Source organism: Lepisosteus oculatus, chromosome 3 (genome assembly GCF_040954835.1).
Source record: "Lepisosteus oculatus isolate fLepOcu1 chromosome 3, fLepOcu1.hap2, whole genome shotgun sequence".
NCBI classification, from domain to species: Eukaryota; Metazoa; Chordata; class Actinopteri; order Semionotiformes; family Lepisosteidae; genus Lepisosteus; species Lepisosteus oculatus.
In genome coordinates this window covers 6,935,507-6,956,631 of record NC_090698.1, presented here as the reverse complement: position 1 = coordinate 6,956,631, position 21,125 = coordinate 6,935,507, and the positions used below count along the sequence as shown (strand labels likewise).

The 21,125-nt window shown below is 47.3% G+C and overlaps 1 protein-coding gene across 4 annotated transcripts; it reads right to left on the bottom strand.

Annotated features, from left to right (window-relative positions):
• Positions 1–164: 164 nt before the first annotated feature.
• Positions 165–19,662, bottom strand: alox12 (arachidonate 12-lipoxygenase). Of its 4 annotated transcripts, none has more exons than XM_015340755.2 (15): positions 19,406–19,662; positions 11,228–11,374; positions 10,665–10,863; positions 10,369–10,450; positions 9,350–9,472; positions 9,153–9,259; positions 8,739–8,911; positions 7,832–7,975; positions 7,071–7,274; positions 6,659–6,745; positions 6,312–6,481; positions 5,525–5,646; positions 3,909–4,009; positions 2,901–3,071; positions 165–1,925 (listed from the first exon to the last, which is right to left on the bottom strand). In XM_015340755.2, exons 2-15 carry the CDS (start codon positions 11,372–11,374, stop codon positions 1,746–1,748), a joined length of 2,010 nt encoding a protein of 669 aa, XP_015196241.2. In that variant the 5' UTR covers positions 19,406–19,662; the 3' UTR covers positions 165–1,745. The 4 variants fall into 4 exon arrangements, with proteins under 4 accessions (XP_015196241.2, XP_015196240.2, XP_015196243.2 ...); XM_015340754.2 differs by lacking the exon at positions 19,406–19,662 and adding an exon at positions 13,951–14,010; XM_015340757.2 differs by lacking the exon at positions 19,406–19,662 and adding an exon at positions 13,896–13,985.
• Between the last annotated feature and the right edge of the window lie 1,463 nt (positions 19,663–21,125).

Below are 21,125 nucleotides of genomic sequence, written 5' to 3'. Positions count from 1 at the left end.
CACCCTTTGACCTTCTTACCTACCAGTGCACACAGCAGCTACAACAGATACAGATACAACAGAAGCAGGAGAAAGTGTTCATCCATCCAACTACAAGACGTATAGTTTGCAAGCTGTTCTCTCCTGCTCCAAAAACATGGCACCGCCAGCAGACACACAAATCATTAATTTTAATGTAATTTATTTTTAAAGCTAATCCACTGTGGTGGTGGGCACAACTTTCAGTAGTATAATGAAGCCTGTTAATGTTAATACAGCCCAGGAAAAATACTCTACTCCAAAGAAACAGTCCGCTGAAAACACAGGGATTTGGACAGTGTCATTCTTGTAGCAGAGGAAAACTTGTGCAAAGCACTGATGGCAAGTGTTTGCACAGGTTTGGTTGCCGAAGGTGAGTGTGTACACTACCTGTGACCCCAGGTTTTGCGACAGAGGGACTGTGCTGTTAGGAGTAAGAACTGTTCTGAAAAGGTGTTGTGTACAGGATTTGTCTCCCGTCCGTCCTGTTTAACATGCAGTGCTTGACGCTGATAGCCGCGTATCAAATTGTGTACTTTCCAAATGCCCCTTCCTAAAATAGAACCATGACATTAACGGTTTTATTGTGTTCCATGCGGGAGTTTGTGCCAAAGCAATCTGTGATCTGAGGAATGAACAGAACATCAGGTGGGGCTGATGTTTTCTGCGAGTTCCTTTGAGTGAAAGCGTCTTTAGATACATCAGGACTGATCCGAGTGGCTTCTAGACTCTTGACACCCCTTCTCTAACCTGTCCTCCCCTCTGTTTCATTCTGCATGCCCTCTGCTTCTTCATTTTCTCCCATTGCTCATTCATCTACTTCTTATTAGTCCTATCTGTTTTCCATCTTCTAATGGGTTATTTATTTTACTCCACTGGTTCATGGATCCATCTCTCCCTCTGTCCCACCCTTTTCTAACTCGTCTCTACTTTTTCCCCTCTTCGATAGCGATTTGCATTCTTGAACAAAATATTTGACTCAAGCATTTAAATAACACTTAACCGATCAGCACAGACAACCCTCCCCCAGTAAAACATTTACAGCAAAGAAACAACCAACATTAAATTTCCCCCTTACCTTCATGTTTGTATATTACTTTGCAATGGACGATATACATACTCTTAAAACATACTCAAACGAGGAATCATGAAATACTCTTTAACACACATAACAAAAAAAAGGAATGTAGAAATACAAAGTTATTTGTTTAAAAAAAAAATAGGTTGTGGAGAACCAGATGCTAACAGCCCAGGTTTCAGATTTGAAAAATTAAGAATTTGGTTTTGCAAATACAGAATAATAGTGAATGAATGCTGAAATATTTGTTGACACTGCAGAAATATGTTTAAGCATAGGCAGGGGTAGAATAGCCCACTCAAAATGCATTCACTAAAAGTAGATTATGATTCACAGTTTTCTTACTGCATAACACACTTCTTACCATGGTCTGTGTATAGGATTTAAAACATTTCCACTTCTCAGCCTGTCTCAAGACATGACCTGGATTATTGCTGGATAATAATTATTGCTAATGCTCATCGTGTGCAGCATTAGTTTGGGAGAGTGTGTCCCTGTTTCTGTAGGATTACAGACAGATCTCCCAGCAGCACGCATGTCTTCTCACTGCAGAAGGAAAGGAGGGTGGAAAGTCTGAAATTGGTGAGGCTTCAATCAGAAACCTGGACAAACCAGTCAGTTTGTCTCCTCCATCCTTCCCTCCCTCCCTCTAGATGGTGATGCTGTTCTCGATCTTGCTGGGGCACAAGTAGAGGTATTTGAGCTCCAGCCCCTCGTTCCGTTGGATGATCTTGTTCTCGATGTTGACCAGCTCCTGCCGGAACTGTTCGATGACCTTCAGGGCCTTGGGCTCGATGAAGTGCTGCTCGGTGTACTGGCCCAGAGGGATCTGGACACAGAGGTGGTCAGTGGAGGGGGAGGAGAGAGGACAACGGAGTCAAACAACAGGATGGCAAGTGGGGTACCTCCCTGTCCAGGCACAGAAACAGCACAGTGCAAAACACACAGCAGACAGGCCTGTCTCACTGCTAGGTAATCCTTTGCCAGACAAACAAAAAAAATCTGAAAATTGCCTGCAGTCCAATGTTTTTGAAAATTCACTCAAAGCTCAACCCCAGACACCAAAAGTGCTCCCAACACTACAAATGTGTGACAGTCCTGCATGACATACAGTATATTCATAGTACTTAGAAAGTTGTTTGCACCATTCAAAGAACTAGAAAGGTATACACCATGGCTCAATGGCATTTGGTGTGTTTGTACATGTGGTCGGGGGAACTTGCAGACTGTCTCCTTGGCCACAAGGGGGAGCCGATGTCAGCAGTATCCACCCAGAGTGATGCATACAGCACATGCTGTCGCAACGGGATGGCTGAGCTGATATAGCACAACTATTGCAATATCTACTATGTGAATGTACTGCAGCACACTGCAAGTGAATAAAAAAAAAGTAGCTTTATCAAGATAATCCTTGAAGCAATGCACATTCTCGCATCACATTCCAGACAAACCTTGTCACTCTTCTCATGTTCATTTCTTTAGTGCCTGTCTTTGAACAGAGCTAAATCTCCAGCCATTTTGCACATGAGCTGCAGACAGGTAGATGGGTAACTGGAGTTTAATGGCAAAGTTCTGGACGCTGATATCAAAAGAGTCTTTGGGCTTTCCACTGAGCAAGACCAGAATACAACCAGCCCCAGCCTGGGGTTACAGTTCAGGAGGTTACATATGGATGTATTTGTTAAAAGAGATTAACGGCATTGCAGGTAAGCCAGTTTCAAGCCCATAGTGTGTGTGTGGGCAGCTGACTGACAGGAGGTGGTGAACTTGCAAGGCTAGGGCTCAGACACAAGGACAGACTCACCGCATTGGGCTGGGCTCGTCCCAGATGCCATGTGATCGCCATCTCCACACATGATTGGCTGATGTCGGGCAAGGTGTCCATGATCATCTCCATGGTAACGGAGTCCTTGCTGGTGGGTGGTGGCTGGCGCATGGTGCACGGGGTGTTGGGAACCCAGGCACACCAATCAAACTGCCGGGCATGGACACAGACAGACAGAGGTGCCTGTTCATCACACTGATATTTAACAGATGCTCTCAGCCTTTGTGTTGGATGTGCAGCAAAAAAAAATAAATAAAAAAAAATCAAGGTGTGTTGGCTAGTCCTTTGCATAATTTTGGAATCCTCAATCAGATCTGTGCAAAGCTTTCTGTATTTAGACATCTTGGGTGGCAATAGCTCCTGTATTGGAAATGTAGTTTGTTATGGCTCATATATCCAGCAGCCGTATCACCCTGCAGCTCACAACTGCCAGCCCACTGAAACTCACCAGGTGTGGCCTGGCCAGTACCTGGATGGGAGACCTCCTGGGAAAGCTAAGGTTGCTGCTGGAAGAACTGTGAGTGGGACCAGTAGGGGGCGTTCACCCTGAGGTCTGTGTGGGTCGTCATGCCCCATTATAGTGACAGGGACACTCTACTGTAAGAAAACAAAAGTGTCCTCCTTCGAATGAGACATAAATCCGACATCCTCATATTCTGTGATCATTAAAAATCCCAGGGTGTTTCTCAAATAGAGTAGGGGTGTTACCCTGGTGTCCTGGCCAAATTTCCCCATGACCTAATAATCTCTGAACTGGCTTCATCACTCTGCTCTCCTCCCCACTGAGAGTTGGTGTGTTGGGAAAGTACTGGTGCACTCTGGCTGTAGTCAGGTCATCCAGGTGAGGCTGCACACTGGTGGTGGTAGTGGGATTCCCCATTACCTGTAAAGCGCTTTGAGTGGAGTGTCAAGAAAAGCACTATGTACTGTAAGTGTCAAGAATGGTTATTGTATAAATGGGGATGTTTCTTGTGGCAGCTGTGTTACCTGTCCATTGTTGGTTGCTGCGTGCTGTGCAGAGCAGGTGAAGAGCACCACAGCAAGCAGAGTAATCAGCTCCTTTCTGGTCTTTAGCTCACTGGCCAGACCTGCAGTTCCAGGAGAGACACACTAAGTCAGCCCTGTGCCTTCTGCCTCTTCCCCTGCCCCCCTGCCCTCTGACCTGTGCAGGGAAGCTGTACATTTCTGTGTAAACAGCTGTAAGGCCTCGGAAAGTGTTCCACCTGTAGCGGCAATGCTTGTTAATAAGACAGAATTAAGTGTTGCTGTGCTTTCCCAAATGAGGCCCCATCTCTCTATTCATGCAGGCTGATTTAAAGATGTTTTCTTTTGATAAGGGACAGCTCCCAAAGGGGGATGCACTTAGCTAAGCCTGGCTATCATGATCAATGGTCATCCATTGGCGCCTACCTGTCTAGGGAGTGCCAGATGGACATCTGGACTGCATTCCTAGGTGTCAGGAGTAAGTGACTCATATCTCACCTTGATCAACCAATCAGGGACTGGTAGGGCCGAGTAACCCACGTGGGACTCTGATGCCCATGGAACTTTCAGCCAATGAATGAGCTGAAGTTCCTCCAGGTAAAAACAGGCAACACAGAGAGTCTGTAGGAGACTATTCGAAAAACTATTCTGAAGAGTTCCAGGGCAGGACGGCCCAGGAGCAGAAAGGCTCCCAAGGGCAGGACATTCTCGCAGAGCGCCTCCTGACCATCCTAAAACTCAGCCCGGACAACCACGGAACGGCCAGTGTGTCCGAGTGCCAGAACTTTCCTCTGTTCTAAGAGTCGAGAGCGGAGGTTGCCAGAGAGTAACCAGAGGATCCACCCGAGGTTAGCATCAGCTGCAGGCCTCGTGAACAGCTGAATCACTATTCAGAACTAGTGCTTCATCAGGAACGAACCGGTCCTCTTCCTGACTTGCTGGGACCCATAGTCATCTTTTCTCCTATGCACAAACTGTCCTAGTTAAAGCCAACACTAACTAGCCGGTCAGTGAGCATCAGCAGCGCACCATCGCAAGCCGCACAGCACAGCCTGACACGGAGCCAGAGAGCCCGCAGGAGATCTGAATCCCCAGAGATTGGATGAGTATTCAACTTCAATGCATTACAGCTCGAGAATTCAATTGTTATCCCAACCAGTTGATATCAATTTAATTAATAAGAGTTATGTACTTGTTTTGAGTATCTAATGTAGAAGTTGTTCATTTATGAAACGGTCTAAATGAATGATATACTGAACGAATGTCCTCTTGATATGTGTAACTCTTTGTAACTGAATGAATATATATCTTTTGTATTCTGATAACCCTCATGATAAGATCTGTTAGGTTTACATGCATATTCTATGTATTAATAAATGTATCCTCATGTATTAGTACCTGTGTGTGTGCGTTGTTTGAGTTATATCGCATGGTTGGATTCTAAAGCCATTAAAATAATCATTTTGTGATTTACGGCTACAATTAATAATTGTCCCCGTAAATGCCCAAACCCTACAGAACTGGTGCCTTCAGAAAGCACACTACACACCTATTCAGTCTTCTGTCCACCTATTGCCAAGGCAAACCTTATCTCACTGGCAGGACAGAGAAGGACTTACCAAATTTGGAGACTTCATGGAAGCCCTCCTTAGTGATGTCTTGAATCCAGGCCTGGAGCTCTGAGTCCTGAGACACTTCTTTGTCACCAGAGTAATACAGAGCCACCATCTCCGACACAAAACTGAGAGAGAGAAGGAAAGAGAAAAGGGTATGTGGGCTCAGTTCGACAAAGAGCCAGAGATTCCTGGTGGGCATAATGGCATTTTAGGCAGTTTTAATCTCTTAATTTGTCACCATTGGAAAAAGAGTCAATATTTGCCTCGTAAGTTTATATAGTAGAATCCTGGTTTATGGCTTAAATTAAAGCTAAATTAAGAGTCCCTTCAGCCTGTCAGTCCTGGTGCTCCCTGCCCTGAGCCACACTATACTGACCCAGCACGACACTTCTGTAACACCAGCAACAATCTAGCCTACTAGGACACACATTCACAAGCAATCTGAGTGCGATCAGGCCCTAGTCACACAGTACACCCAAGCAACATATCTTACCGGTGGAAAAGTAGACGCTGATCCTGATTAAGCACAGGATCTGTGACCACCACCTGGCCATAGAAAATGGACACAGATAGACCTGGCTGTCTATAGACGATAGGCTCGGTGTCCACAGCCTGGCCATAGAAACAGGACAACACAGGAAGACCTGGCCGCCCAGAGAGGACAGGCTCAGTGACCACAGCCTGGCCATAGAAAGAGGACAACACAGGAAGACCTGGCTGCCCAGAGAATACAGCCTTGACAGTCTTGGGCACTGCAGCCCACCGACAGCTGTGTGATCAGCGACCCCACCTGTAGATGGCATCCCAGAGCATCATGCTGTCCTCTCTGTAGAAGTAATCTCTCAGACGTGTCACCCCACGGTCCTGGAAGTCCCAGTCTGGCTGCAGGGACTTGTAGGTCAGGACTTTGTACTCCTTCTGGGAGAGAACTAACAGCCCCTTGCCTCCCGTAGACACAACCTTGAGAGGAGGGGTGGGGCAGTGGTGAGAGAGGCAGGAAAATAGAGTCTAAACTATTCCATACATGTTAAAATAAAACATGCATAGGAAGCATTTAAGTTGTGAGTGCAGTTAGACACAAAATGCATTACATTTCCTGGGGTGCAACAACGTTTTCAAACAGGCAAACAGACAGACCCTCTTGAAGATGCCTTCTGGAGAGATGAGCTGGGTGCGCCCGCGGCAGTTGATCTCCAGGGTGTAGCGGAGGTGGGGAGCCAGCAGCTGCACAGACACAGTCGAATTAGGGCAAGAGTGTGGCAGTGGCTCACACAAGAATGCATTCTTATCCAACAATTGGGGTGCCTCCTATATTTGGTATGTAATTACCTTGGCGAAAAGATGTGCATGGTAAAAAGTGATAATTATAATGTCATTACAATGTAACAAAGCATGCATTGACAAAGAATGTTATGACACTGTACAGTATATACAGTTCATAATCATACAGAGTACTTTTTCAGTGTTACTGCCTTGTAGCTGGGATGTATATATGATGTTATTCCATTGCAAGAACATGGCTTACAAGGCCCACCTGCAATGTCATTACCTTGTAGATGGGGTGCACAGCAGGTAGCTGCCTCAGTGTGGCCACACAGATGACCTCCACCACCAGGTGAGTGCGCAGCAGGTGCGAGAGCAACTGGAAGATCTGGAACTCGGAGTGACGCACCCACATCTTGGCCAAAAGCCAAGCCAGTGGAGGATCAGTGGGCAGGAACACAGGGGTGTCTAGACCAGGGGTCTGATCCAGCTTAGAGAGGAGAAGGAGATAAGATAATATCACTTTTTTTGGCCATTATAATTTCTTGCATTAGGAGTTTGTCTTTTTGGCATATCCCCGCTTGCTCTCCATGAGACACACAGAGAGAAGCTGGGGGTCAGAGCGCAGGGTCAGCCATTTATACAGCGCCCCTGGAGCAGTTGGGGTTAAGGGCCTTGCTCAGGGGCCCAAAGGAGCAGGATTCCTCTGCCAGCCACAGGATTTGAACCGGCAACCTTCCAGCCACAGGTGCAGATCCTTAGCCACAGTCTCACTGCTCCACCCCACATGGGGCAGGGGTTAATACAGAAAGGGTTAACAACACTGCACTTTATAACAGCCTTGATTGTGGACAGATCCCTCTAAGAGGAGTCCAATCCATGTGTGCTGATGAGGAAACTGCGAGCAAAGAGGTCATTGCAGTGAAGGGGTCTGCTGGTCCCTTCTTGTCCTTCAGTTTGAGGAAAGCGGAACTGTGTCTGAGGCGTCACCAGACCATGTGACAAGATGAGAAGGGTTCCATGCTTCCTGTCTCTCTCCAAGCCCACCTGTATAGCCAGAGGGATCAGCCCCTGGTCGGGGTGCTCATACAGGAGGCAGAGGGGGGCGCACAGGTACTGGGGGGAATTCCGGATGACATTGGTGGGAACCCCCTCCAGGATTGCATAGTCGACCAGGTAGATGTTGCCAGCCTGGGGAGAGAAAGAGAGAAAGGAAATGGTGCTTCTGTCTCCAGTGCTCTGGAAGATTCAGCTGCAGAATAATGACATGTCCCACGGACAGTTTGTCTTAGTAGACGATTGATAGTCAATGTTTTCACATATAGCTCCAGTGCCCTGTAGGAGGTCATTGGATCATTGGGGAATGAATTGCTGATTATTATACTGCCGATATATCCATATCACTATCACAGGTCATAGTTCGTTGTGTTTCATGCTGATGAGCCCTAATAAGTGTGGAACAGCTGTCCGTGGCTGCTAACTGCAAAACATAGAAAGAGAAGTCATAAGATACATCAGTCTCCCATTGAGTTGTAATATGAATTATGAATATGAATTGATTCTTGTCCCATCGCCTGCATGGTCTTAATTGCTATGGCATTGCATGGTATTCCTAGTAAGACATCTACTGTATAATCAGGGATGGGTACGTCCGATCACTTATATTAAAACCTCCAGTGTCTTGAAATTTTGCAGATACTGCGTATTTACACCAGAGCTTAATAAACTGTTTCAAATGTATGTCGCAGTTTCATTTTCTCAAATCAGGAACCTGGATCTACAACAAAATTCAGTGCAACGCGGCCAGAACGAAACTGACAAAAGTGCCGTGGAGGCAGTAGCTTGCAGCTGTGGGCGGCTGCTGTCCTCAGACAGCTGGATTCTGGGTGCATGCTGCTCCAGTGCGCACCGTTCGTGTGAGGGGCTGAGAGTCAAAGCCTCAGCTGACCAGTACCTTCAGCTCCTTGGACAGATTGGTCCGCGGCCCCAGCGATCCCTGCACCATGTCCCCCGACACTGCGAAGTTCTCCGGGATCTTCCGACAGCGCCGGATCATACGTGGGTTCGAGCCATTTAGGAACTGGAAACCAAAGAACCAGTCCTCGCGCCAGTGGTTCATCACATACTCTAAGAGAAACGGAGGGAGAGAGCGTGACTAATAACCACTCATGAACCCAGTGTCAACCAGGGTTGGAGGGAAGAAGAGGAGCTGCCGCAAGCACTGGAGAATGTCATAGTATGAGCCGAGTTTTTATCTGATTGGCACGGACACACGGATTGACAGAGTGGCACACCAAAACTCCTGCCCGCTGACACACCGAGTGGCAGTGACAGGACAGGCGAAGTTCGGCAGAGCTGGGTGTCCTACCAGCCACAGGGCTCTTGAGTTTCCAGAAGATGCGCTTGAAGTCATCCAGGTCACACCAGGACTTCCCAAAGTGGATAACCAGCTTCTTCAGAGACAACTCTAACAAGCTGGAGCAGAGAGAGGCAGCACGCGTCAGTGGGCAGATTCCACTCGCGGTGGGCATTTCAGAAGGGTGGTCCTGTGTGTGAGAGACTCACGCGAAGTGCAGCGACCCCTCGAAGTCGCTCATTTTCTCGTTGTCGAAGCGCACGTCCTGGGGCAGGTCCTTCTCGGTCTTTGCATCAATGCACTTCGGGATGCCCGACTCCCAAGCCTGCCACCTGACAGGCACACAGTGTAGAGAAGCAAGGAGTCACAGAACCGTCCAGGGAAGGTTTGAGAGGAGTTTAATTGTGACAAAAATGAACACTGAAGAAGAACACTGGAGAACACTAAAGAAAACTGAAGAACACACAAAGGTATTTTTTCCACTGTGTTATAGAGGGTTTTATATTCCAAGTCCAGCCAATTTATTACCATGAACGGGGGATTCGGGATTCAAGATTCAAGATTTATTGCCATACCAACTTAGTTGTTAGGAATTTGCCTCAGTGTGCTCATAACAGTTAAACAATAAGACAATAACAATAACATCAACACAACATAACATAAAACCTTGAGGTTACAAGAAGAATCTCATACAATATTAAAATGAAATGAAATAACTGGGGCATTAAAGGGGTTTACAGTCCATTTACATTGTCAATAGTCATCATGAGGTACTAATGTGTAATTGGAAAGCTGTTCAGTACCCAGATAGTCTTACAGTAAGTACTATTAAGGAAACGAGAGGTTTTGGTTTTAATGCTTCTCTTTTTCCTGAGGGAAGGGGTATAAAAAGGGAATTGGCAGGGTGTGCAGAGTCTCAGGTCGGCTCACAGCCAATGATATTTGAAGCTGAGCACATAATTCTCTCCATTCCCCCTTACGTCCCACTAGCCCTTCCTGATAATGTTATCCCCACCTTCCAGCTAGTCCCGAGGTGTCGTCAGGAGTTCTGACCGCAGGCCAGAGCCAGATTTCTGCAGACACAGTGACTGAAGGACCGAGTGGCCAAGACATACACGTGTGTTCCTGCCTGCTGCGGAACACATTCAGGCAGAGGTAGGAGAAGGAGAAGGGCCGAGCGACCAGCAGGCACAGAGAGGAATACAGAGGGACACGGAGAGCTGTTTACCGGTAAAGTTTCTGTCTCTCCTGCAGCTCTTTTTTTCTGTGGGCCAGGAGCAGGGGCTCAGAGTCGTCACAGTGCCTTTTAGCTGGAGACGGAGAGAGGAAGTGTCTTAGGCCAGCAGGTTTACCAGAATGAGTGTGCCTGTGAGACTGCGTGAGTGGGTTTTTTCTCTTTATGACCATCAGGCAGTGCTAGTCAGTGCGCGTATGAGTGTGTGTGATTTTCAGTATGATACACCTGTGGCACCAGTGTGGCTATTAGACCACGCAACAGTTCATCCTGGCGTCTGACAGACTCACCTGTTCCCTCTCTCAGCTCCACACCGACGTCTCCTACCAGCCACCGGTAGCAGGGGAACGTGAGCAGGGCGCCCCCCGGTGGCCTCACACACACATAGCGGCAGAACCAGTTATCCTCCACCCAGTACCTCTGCTTTTCCAGCCGGACCACCAGCACCTCACCCAGTGGGACGCTGCTCTTGACGGTGTAATCATCCACCTGGGAGCGGGGGAAAGGAGACGGATGGAGAAGGAGGGTGCGAATTAGAGAGATGGGAAGCAACGTGCAGAACGGGTTGTGTCTGAGAGGTTGTGTCAGGTCAGCAATTCGAGATCAGAGGTTATATACAGCAATCAAGCAGGGACTGACGCCCATCCATCTGATGAGACATGCCCAGGTCCTGACTGCGCTGAGCAGACAAAGGGAGAGCGAGAGCCGGGCAGAGGCTCCGATGCCGGGCTGTAGGGCAGAGGATGTGGCGGCAGCGTTTGGTGGAAAGCAGGTTCCTGCCACGCATCCCAGCCTCAGGCACTGACAGCCGCGCGCGGAGGTGGGCAGCGGGCGGAGGACCGGACAGGCTCACCGCCCCCCTGCAGAAGTCCAGCCCCGGCTTGTCCAGCAGAGTCCTCTCGCTCACGCCCTTCTCTCCGATCAGGGTCGCGTACACGTAGTTATTGGTGCCGGAGTACTCCGACGTCCCCGTCGCCACGGTGATCTTGTATTCCAGCATCTGCTCATGGAACAACAACAAGAATCCTCACTAAGAGATGGCTGGATTAGTCCCCTGTGCCTCCCCCACCCCCCGCATCCTAGTTCTCCCCCTGGACCAGTTACTGACTCCCACCCTGTGCTCTGTATCTCGTAACTTTGTAGCTCTGTCAAAGTTGATGCGATAGTTCATGGCTTCTCGGTCTTGGTCCTGGGTGAGGCCTGTGTCTACTGTGGTTTTTTTTGCATCCTCCAGCTGTTTTTCATCCCAGGCTATTTGATTTCTTGTTTTCTGTTTGAGGCATATTGGAAAATTTGCTTTCAGCTCTTAAAAGGTCAAATCTGATTTGTACCAGGTATCCACCCTGTGCTAATTCCCGAGCTCCAGAACAGAGCCAAGGCAAACCGATCCGACGTGCTGATACCTGACTGCTCAGTCAGATGAAGGGCAAGCAAGCCGGGGGGTCTGATCGGAGGTCTGGAGGCTGGCGCTGTCAGAAACAGCAGCCTTGAAGTCAGGTAGTGGCCACACTCAGGAGCAAGTGCAGAAACAAGCAAGCAGTTCAAACAAAATCGCCAATGGAGATCTAGTGCTCAGCCATTACACAATATGAACCACAGGGAACCCCCAGATCAGCACTGGAAAAAAACTGCCACAGTTCAGCACCAAGCATAAGACATTTTTAAAGAAAAACAAACTACTATTTAAAATTAATTTGAATTCATTCAAAGTAACTCAAAGACACATGCAAGTATCCACACAAACCCATATCAGTAACCTCATAATATCCAGGCTAGTGCAAACAGTGAAAACACAGTGGAACCAAAGAAAGTGATTATTACATTTTTTTCTAATTATTCTCCCTTTTTTCGGATAGATAAATAAGGGCATTGACTGTTAATTTGGGTTCATTGCAGTCTTATGATTCTGCATCTTACCTTGATCACCCTATGCATTTGTTGCAGTTTAAAGACAAAAATGATGTAGCTGGCTAGCATAAATCTTCTACGGTTGATTTGTAACTCAGTTAATTTGAACTGTGATGGTGTGCTGGGAAGTCTTGTGTTTATGCAGTTATATTTGAACACATAAAAGATTATTACTGCATATCCTTTACTGAATAGAATACCACACATAATAAACAACGCCACCGGTTAATACATCCTGTCACACTGTTTAAACACACTGGGTTAGGCGGCAGTTTTATTTAGACAGCCCAGTAACAATCAAGCTAAATAAAGGTCTTGTCACTAACTTTGTGACTCTCCTGGAATAAGCAGTTTGTCTGCACACACGATGTAGTATATGTGTGGCATATTTGAGAATTCAATTCACACGAGGTATACTGTATAAAACAAAACCCTACACGCTGACTGGTGCATGAAACCCCAGTATTCATACTTTTTCCTTATAAATGCAAGATGACCAGATTGTGACCTTAAAAGTCTGTCCTGGATTTCAGCAACAAAAAAGGTTCAAATCTGGCCATTAACTGGGACATCAAACTGAAACATAGTTACTCACTGACCCAGTTACAGGCCTGTGAATTCATCTTCAGATTGGTAACTGTTCAGAGACTCCCAATCAATCTAATGTCTCACGTGTTTATAGAGCAAGCGAATGCATCATCCCAAGGCTCAGGCAGAGCATGAAAAAAGGCTGTACCGTCTCACACACCTTGCAGATAAACAGCACCATAACAGAAGCAGGCTGCAGTTATAGAGTACTGTACTGGGACTTAAGAGACTCAGGCCACAGCAATGAGACACAGTGAGTCACAAACCCTGTTATTTACTGCCTTGATCACTCAATGTTTCCGCACAGAAATCGGTTCTTCTCCTCACACCTGAGTGCTTTCTGCACGGCTCCCGGTACAGACCGTGTCTCGATCAGACCCGCACCCCGAGCCAGCGTCCCACATACTCACCTCGCCCCAGGAGCTCGAGCCTGGCCTGACAACCTCTCCAGTACAGCGCGCACTGGACTAATGCACCGAGACCGAAATTAAATTAAAAGCACGATTCCACTCCACAGGGAAAGGCGTGAATTCTCTGCTCTAAGGCACCCTTTCTGCTGCTTTGAAAAATCTGAAACAAACGCTTCCCTGTCACGACCACCAGCCAGCAGAGATCAACGTGTAAACGAGCTAATCAGCACCAGCAGCGGGTTACTATTAACAAGCGCCGCCGCACGAGATCACACCTGCAATTGCTCTACCGTGCGGCACGCCGGGTTATTTATACTATTCTAACCCACTTCTTGTTGCTCTGTCTAGCGTTTCTTGCCCTTTTGCCTTCGGACTTCGGACTTCGGACTTCGGACTTCGGACTTCGGACTTCGGACTTCGGACTTCGGACTTCGGACTTCGGACTTCGGACTTCGGACTTCGGACTTCGGACTTCGGCACGCCCCGCCCCGCCCCTTGGATCGTTTGCTATCGGTGACTGTTTCGGATTTGACCCTGCCGCTCTCATTTCGACCACGATTCTGTCTCACATTTTGGATTGTTCGTCACCAGTGCCTTTACCGGATCTTGACCTACCTTACGCCTTCGGACTACGATTCAGCTCCTGGTTTTGCTCTGTTCGCTTACTTACAGTACCTCCCATCGACTCCTGCATGTGCATCGGATCCTTTTCACCTCTTCAGAGCAGCGCTACATTCCCATTGGAGCCCCTCCTAGACTGGTCATGGGGCCAGCAGAGAGCAAAGCTTTGGAGATGCTGAACATGTTGCAACCAGAAGAGCTGGAATTCTTCAGATTCTTCATTATTCCTGCTGGGTCTTGTCTCTTTAAGAGGAACTTGTGACATTGCCCCCTGGGTGGCCACCGGTGAGGCAGACACCCCCTCCTCTGACTGACAGCTTTGATCTCTTATCTCATCATCAGACAGTGCCACTGGAGAAAGAAGAGCCAGAAAGCTCTCCTACCGTTATACATCCATGTGTAACTTGATCCTGGGAGGGTTGTGGTGAGTCAGAGCCTTAATGGCTCCGGGCACAAGGTGAAACAACACCCTGGACTGGACACCAGTCCATTGCAGGACACGCACACTTCAGAGACACCAAGCAACCTTCACAGCAAGTTTTGGGGTTGAAAGCCTGCTAATCTAGCAGACATATCTTGATTAGTTCAAGTAACCAGTCTTGAAACTTTATCAGGATTTAAATTTGTGGCCAGAAAAAATGATAAGAGCTGCAGATTTGTTACCATGCTTGATAGAATTCACTATCTTCAGTTCATCTTGGCCGGCTGTCTGGTGTTTCAATATTTACTTGCATCTCTTTTTTTGCTTTAGTTGGGTCCAAGTGTTTATATCAGCCTCTAGAGTTGATGACTGAGGCTCGGAGCTGCTCTGGGGCATTGCTCCTCGTCTCTCTGTCTCCTCTGCTCTGCCTCAGTTTCTTTTTTTGGATATCTAGATGATCTTGCTGGGTTTTTATCTCAAAGACTGTCACCGAGACTGTTGATGTGAAACCAAAGACAGAACGAAACTTCCTATAATGTGACCAAAGGCTTTATCTTCCCATCTGCTGATGCTCTTGTCTTCTTGTGAGACAACAAATAGGTCACTGCAATGTGCTGATGAAGCTCTCAGTAAGACAGTAACGGTTATGCATTACGTCCATCAGGGCAGAAGCATCACACATGTATAGTTCACTTGGCGATTCTGCAAGTTTCATCTGAATGTCACTGGAGAGTCTCACCTGGAGCTACACGCTACAGCTACAGAGCCAATAGGAAGTCCAGTCACCTCCTAGATGGGTCATTTTCAAGAAAGGACAATAATGAACGCAGAGCTGTTAACCTCAGATTAAGTTCAATAGTTTGAGGGGGTTCTGATAATTAAATTGATAGACTATCAAGTATCAAAATCTCCAGTAGGCATTTATGTCTAGGGAGAATTAGTCCCTTTAGCTGGAATACAATCTACTTTTACTTGAGCATGTGTATTTTTATTTTTTGTAACACCGTAAATAAAAGTGCACAAGATTCGAAGCAATCTTACCAAGACTTCTGGCCGATTCGAGTTCTGCACTTTCAAATACATACTGTACCACGTATGTCTGTAATCTGGCCAGGACAGAGGGGGACAGACAGCAGGGCTCTCCATGTGTGAGTGCTTTCTGGTGCAAGCCTGCTATCCGAGCAGACTGCCCTTCTTTGCCATGGAGCAACTCTGCCATCCGCAACTAAAGGTCTGAATTAACCTCCCCATGAGACTCTGATGCAACTGAGCCAAACGGCTGCCAACCTGCAACTCTCCTGCACAGTTACACAACCAGGAGGAAAGATGGTCGCAGAGCAATGCTACTCAGGCTGATAAGCATCAGCCTCCCCAGTCTAAATTGCGACATGCTCCTACATGCTGACAGACACTGGGCTTGCGCTGCTGTGAGCTGTGTGCTTCGGCCTCAGGAGCCATTAGAGGCAGCAGCACTCTGCCACACCATGTGAGCACACATCACCCAAAACTGCTGTACTCCAGCCGGGCCCTGGAGGGCAGGCTGTGTGGTCTGATCCCTTTTGTTTGCTTGCCTGCTAAGCTCAAGAACCCCCCAATCAATGTGCTTTGGGGAATCCCAGTCAGTCAGATACTGCACTAGTGCTCAAACAATCTTTTTTAAAACCAGTAACAACTATATGGGAGGACCCTGAAGAAAATAAGCAAGGTTACAAAAGAGAGGCCATGTGGCCCATCTAGCTCATTTGGTTGCCAGTAACTAGTGGAACCAAGGATCTCATCCTGCTGTTTCTTAACACCAGCCTGGGGGATCAGCTTTAGCGACGTGTTAGAAACGTGCCTCCAGCTTTCTATTTTCGCACGCTTCACACGTTAAAAGGTGAGAAAGTATGTGCGAGAGAGAGAGCGCGTGCGTTTGTGTATGCGAGTGAGAGATTCAGCGCGTATGTGAGAGAGACGGCTCAGGGTTCGGGTGTGTGAGTATGTTATAGAAAGAGCATATTTGTGCTTGCACGCTCGAGACAGATGATGTTTGTAGGTGGAGCTGATGGAACAACCACAAATACACCCTGACTCAGATTATCTGTGCAGGAAACCCTTGCAGAAATAGTCTGGGTGTTTATATGACAGCAGAGGATGTTGGAATTAATGTGATTTGGCCGATCCATATGTATTGCATGTGGAGAGAAGACGGGGGAGGTGGAGAAGAAGGATAGTGAACTGGAGTGCAGTTCAAGGGAATACGCTTTGCACCATGACATTCATGAATTCACAGCAGAAGCATTTAGTGTTGGCACACCCTGAGCACAGCTGAGGAGCAGAGGGGAGGGAGTTGCACAGTTGTCTCAGGAGATAAGCACAAGCTTACTGCAGAATTAAGCTCAGTGGATGCCACAGATCACCTGCAAGAGAAGCGCTTTCTGCATTTCAAATCCTATCTTGTTCTGCATGTAAATCTCGCTCTGCTTGGCCACCGAGCTGTTCAATTGAGACATAAACATGCAGCTCAATTTCCTCACAGAGAAGACGCCAGTAGTCAGTGGAGGGCCAGTGGAAGTTAGCTGCACACCGGTGCAGGAAACTAATTAATTGGTGCTGTCTTTAACCATCAACAATATTAACCTGAAAAAACCAACACTACAGTATACAGAAGCCCGATTAAAAAAAAAAAGTAATACAGCAACATAAAATGTGATTCCAGAACAAGATGATGCTTCTGACTGCACACAGGTAGGCATGTGCATTGTTGGGGAAATAGACTATGTTTAGAATGTATTTTTAGTTGTGCATGGTGAGCTAAGCAAAAAAAAAAAGCATTACAGTTGATATTCAATGCCTGTGAATATAAAAGGCTATCTCTGTTGATTTCGAAGCACTCACAAACTGATAATATGTCTTTAGGCTGCTGGTGATTGTATTGTGCCTGTCAGTGTTACCTTCTGCCCCTGTGGAACAGAAGCAAGAGCTCAGGGGTCAGAGCACAGAGGGAGCAGTTGTTGCCCCATTAGAAATGTGCAGATGCACATCTACGGTGCCCTACCAACGTTTCCAGCGAAGTTGGTTGAATCACCAACGCTGTGTGACGGGCACGATGAAAACTGGCAAAAATGTGTTCCACTCACACAACACGGGCTTCTGGTTTTGATGTGCTGTAGCTGTGTTATTCCACAGCTCATTTTGAAACAGCAGTGTTATTTCTACATACTCATAAGGTGATGTTGCACAGCCCCTGTGACTCAGTAACTTTGTGGATCCTCAGTCATTTCCTCCATCTTTACATCATCACCTACCCCTGTAGCGTCTTCACAGCCTCCCACAGCTTATTCCTAAAGAAGCCTTTTACTCTGCATGTGTTGAACTACAACTTCTTGGAAACAAATTTTAATACATAAAGTAAATTACCTGAGCTATTTAGCTATTTAATAGCTCCTGCTATTTAAATATATGTAAATCCATGGCTTTCTCAGATACGGTCCTCCTGTTTTGCCATTCAGCTAATATACACAGTCAGCACCAACAGCAGCATGTATTGCACAGTAACAATGTGCACAGACGCAAGAACAAGCTCCCCTTTGTTAACAAAACTTCCTTAATATCTCAAGCTTGGCTGTCTGGTTGATGATCAGCCAATTTGCTGTTTAACATACTGAGCGTCAAAAGAAACTACTCTAAGCCTGTGAAGTTTTATCAAATTAAAATGTTTGCTGATTAATTAATCATTCATGACCGACCCTGATGCGATCAGCTGTACACCTGTCATGGTGTCCCTCAGTGTCATGACTCCTGTCAGCTGTACACCTGTAGGTCCCTCAGTGTCCTGGCTCCTGTCAGCTGTACACCTGTAGGTCCCTCAGTGTCCCGGCTCCTGTCAGCTGTACAGCTGTAGGTCCCTCAGTGTCCCTGCTTCTGTCAGCTGTACAGCTGTAGGTCCCTCAGTGTTATGACTCCAGTCAGCTGTACACCTGTAGGTCCCTCGGTGTCCCGGCTCCTGTCAGCTGTACAGCTGTAGGTCCCTCAGTGTCCCTGCTTCTGTCAGCTGTACAGCTGTAGGTCCCTCAGTGTCCCGGCTCCTGTCAGCTGTACACCTGTAGGTCCCTCAGTGTCCCTGCTCCTGTCAGCTCTACACCTGTAGGTCCCTCAGTGTCCCGGCTCCTGTCAGCTCTACACCTGTAGGTCCCTCAGTGTCCCGGCTCCTGTCAGCTGTACACCTGTAGGTCCCTCAGTGTTATGACTCCAGTCAGCTGTACACCTGTAGGTCCCTTGGTGTCCCGGCTCCTGTCAGCTCTACACCTGTAGGTCCCTCAGTGTCCCGGCTCCTGTCAGCTGTACACCTGTAGGTCCCTCAGTGTCATGACTCCAGTCAGCTGTACACCTTTAGGTCCCTCAGTGTCATGACTCCTGTCAGCTGTATAGGTCTGTATCTGTAGATTCCACACAGTGTATCCTGTCTGTCCTACTGCTCTAAACCTATAAATCGTACAGTCTTTTAATAGTCTTTGCTGCACCTTTAGTCCAAAATATTTTCTCTATTTCCTGTCTGCTGCAGGGTTACTTGCTTCAGTCTCACACTGTGTGCTGTTGTCTTTCATCAGTCCTCCGCTGTAACGCACGTCTACACAGAGGAATGCATATTTGAGGTTTATAAAGTACATCAGGGCTACGGATTTTTAAAACACAAGATTCAACATCTATGGTGCCTTTCACACACAAAAAAATAAAGCAAACTTGTCTGCTTGGAGGCAGTTCGATGTGTTTTGGAATTCTATCCAGTCTGCTTTCCCCCCCAGAGAGACAGACCAAAAGACTATAGCACTGATGCAGATCCCACATCATGTGAAGGTTAACAAAAATGCAATTCTAAGAATGTACTTTTGACACGTTCTACCGCTGGTGGCTGACACAATACTTTTTCATGTGACTGTAAATTATTTTCATGCACACTATTTTTTTAGTCACCTGCAAAGTCAATCATTTACCAGTTTGAAGTGGATTTCTGTGGACACTGGGGTTATTTCATCTACAAAGCAACTCCAACCGACTAACGCAGCCTTGTGAGAGTGGTTATAATTGTGTGTCCTTCTCTTACCTGCGCAAAGGAAGCGTATCCAAAGTTAGGAGTCTCTTCTCCCACCTCTGTGATCCCACTCTGTTGTGTGGTCACGGTATCCTCTCTCTGATCCTCTCCTCTTCTGCGTTGTGTGTGTCTCCTTTCTTCCAGCCTCCCTGGAGCGCTGTCCCTGCGTCTACTGGATCCCGCCGGACCCACTCGCTCTCCTCTCACTTCGCAGATCCTCCCTCCTCTCCTCGCCCCCCTGCCCTGCCACCGGTCCCTCCTCCGTGGGTCGGCCTCTCTGTCTCCCCCCCCCCCCGTTTCCTGTCTCTCCCGTCTCTGTGAAATGCGTCTGGGCTTTTCTCTCTCTTCCCCTGCCAGTGCTCTGAAGGAAGCAGTGAATTCAGTTGCCCTCCTGTGACACAGACCAGCACCCTTAATGGGCACAGTGAGAGATTTTTATCACATGCAAATACCAGAGACCTGTGGAAAAATCCCACCTGACTTCCACAGTCTTTTATGGCGATGCTAATGTAAATAAAATGTTACAGCTACTCTAATGGAAAAAAACACAGTAACAGATTGCTGCATGCTGGTTTATACAGTCTGGATCTCCCTTTTTTTAAAAAAAAGACCTAAAATTAGAAAAAAAGAACTGAGCACATAGAAAACACGCACGCACACACACACACACACACCGCTCTGTAAGCATCCAGACAAGAGAGCTCAGCTGTCCACTGCTGCTAAAACACAGAGTAGTGCAGAGGGACCCAGTCTTAACAGACAAGCCAACACATTATCTGCACATCAACACACATGCTGCTGGCTAAAAATTTTGAAAGTGTGCACAAGCTTGGAACATTCACCCAATGGGCGCAATCACAGTAGATCAAGTGGCCATCTAGCCAGCAGCCATATCACCCTGCAACTCTCAACTGATAGTAGGGGTGTAACCCCAGTGTCCTGGCCAAATTTCCCATTGGCCCTTACCAATCATGGCCTCCTAATAATCCCCATCTCTGAACTGGCTTCATCACTCTGCTCTCCTCCCCACTGAGAGCTGGTGTGTGGTGAGCATACTGGTGCACTATGGCTGCTGTCACATCATCCAGGTGGGGCTGCACACTAGTGGTGGTGGCGGGGATCCCCATTACCTGTAAAGTGCTTTGAGTGGAGTGTCCAGAAAAATGCTATATAAGTGTAAGTATTATTATCAAGGGGGCAGCGCAAATCTTTAGTCTGAGCTACAGATGTAGCTAAGGAGAGAGGAAGAGAGGGAGTGAATGTAGGACAATGGAGTCGTGTCTCGCAGTGATGCAACCTCTCTTCTCCAATCTGTTATGTTGACTCCAGGCTATTTTAAAGGTGCAGGCAGGATGGAGACTGTTGATAACTTCTGCATTTATGTAAGTCACTTTCACCAATGGCAAACAAGTGCAAGAACTATTTCTGAAAGAACCCCCAACCCTTCCTCAAACATTAACAGTTCTGCTTTTTCTTGCACAGAAAAAGCTGAGACAGCAAAAGCCTCAAGAAATTCCCAGCCCCAGACAGCAAAAACAGAGATGCCAAATCTGAGATCACAACATCACAGCTAGCACAAAAACATACGGGTGATCCTTTAATAACCTGGTCAGGAGGTCGCAGGCGGGATCCCAAATACAGGATGGGATCCTTACAGACTGGAGATCACAGGCAGGGTCACAGTAAGAGATGAGATCCCAACAGACTGGAGACCACAGCCAGGGTGCCAGTC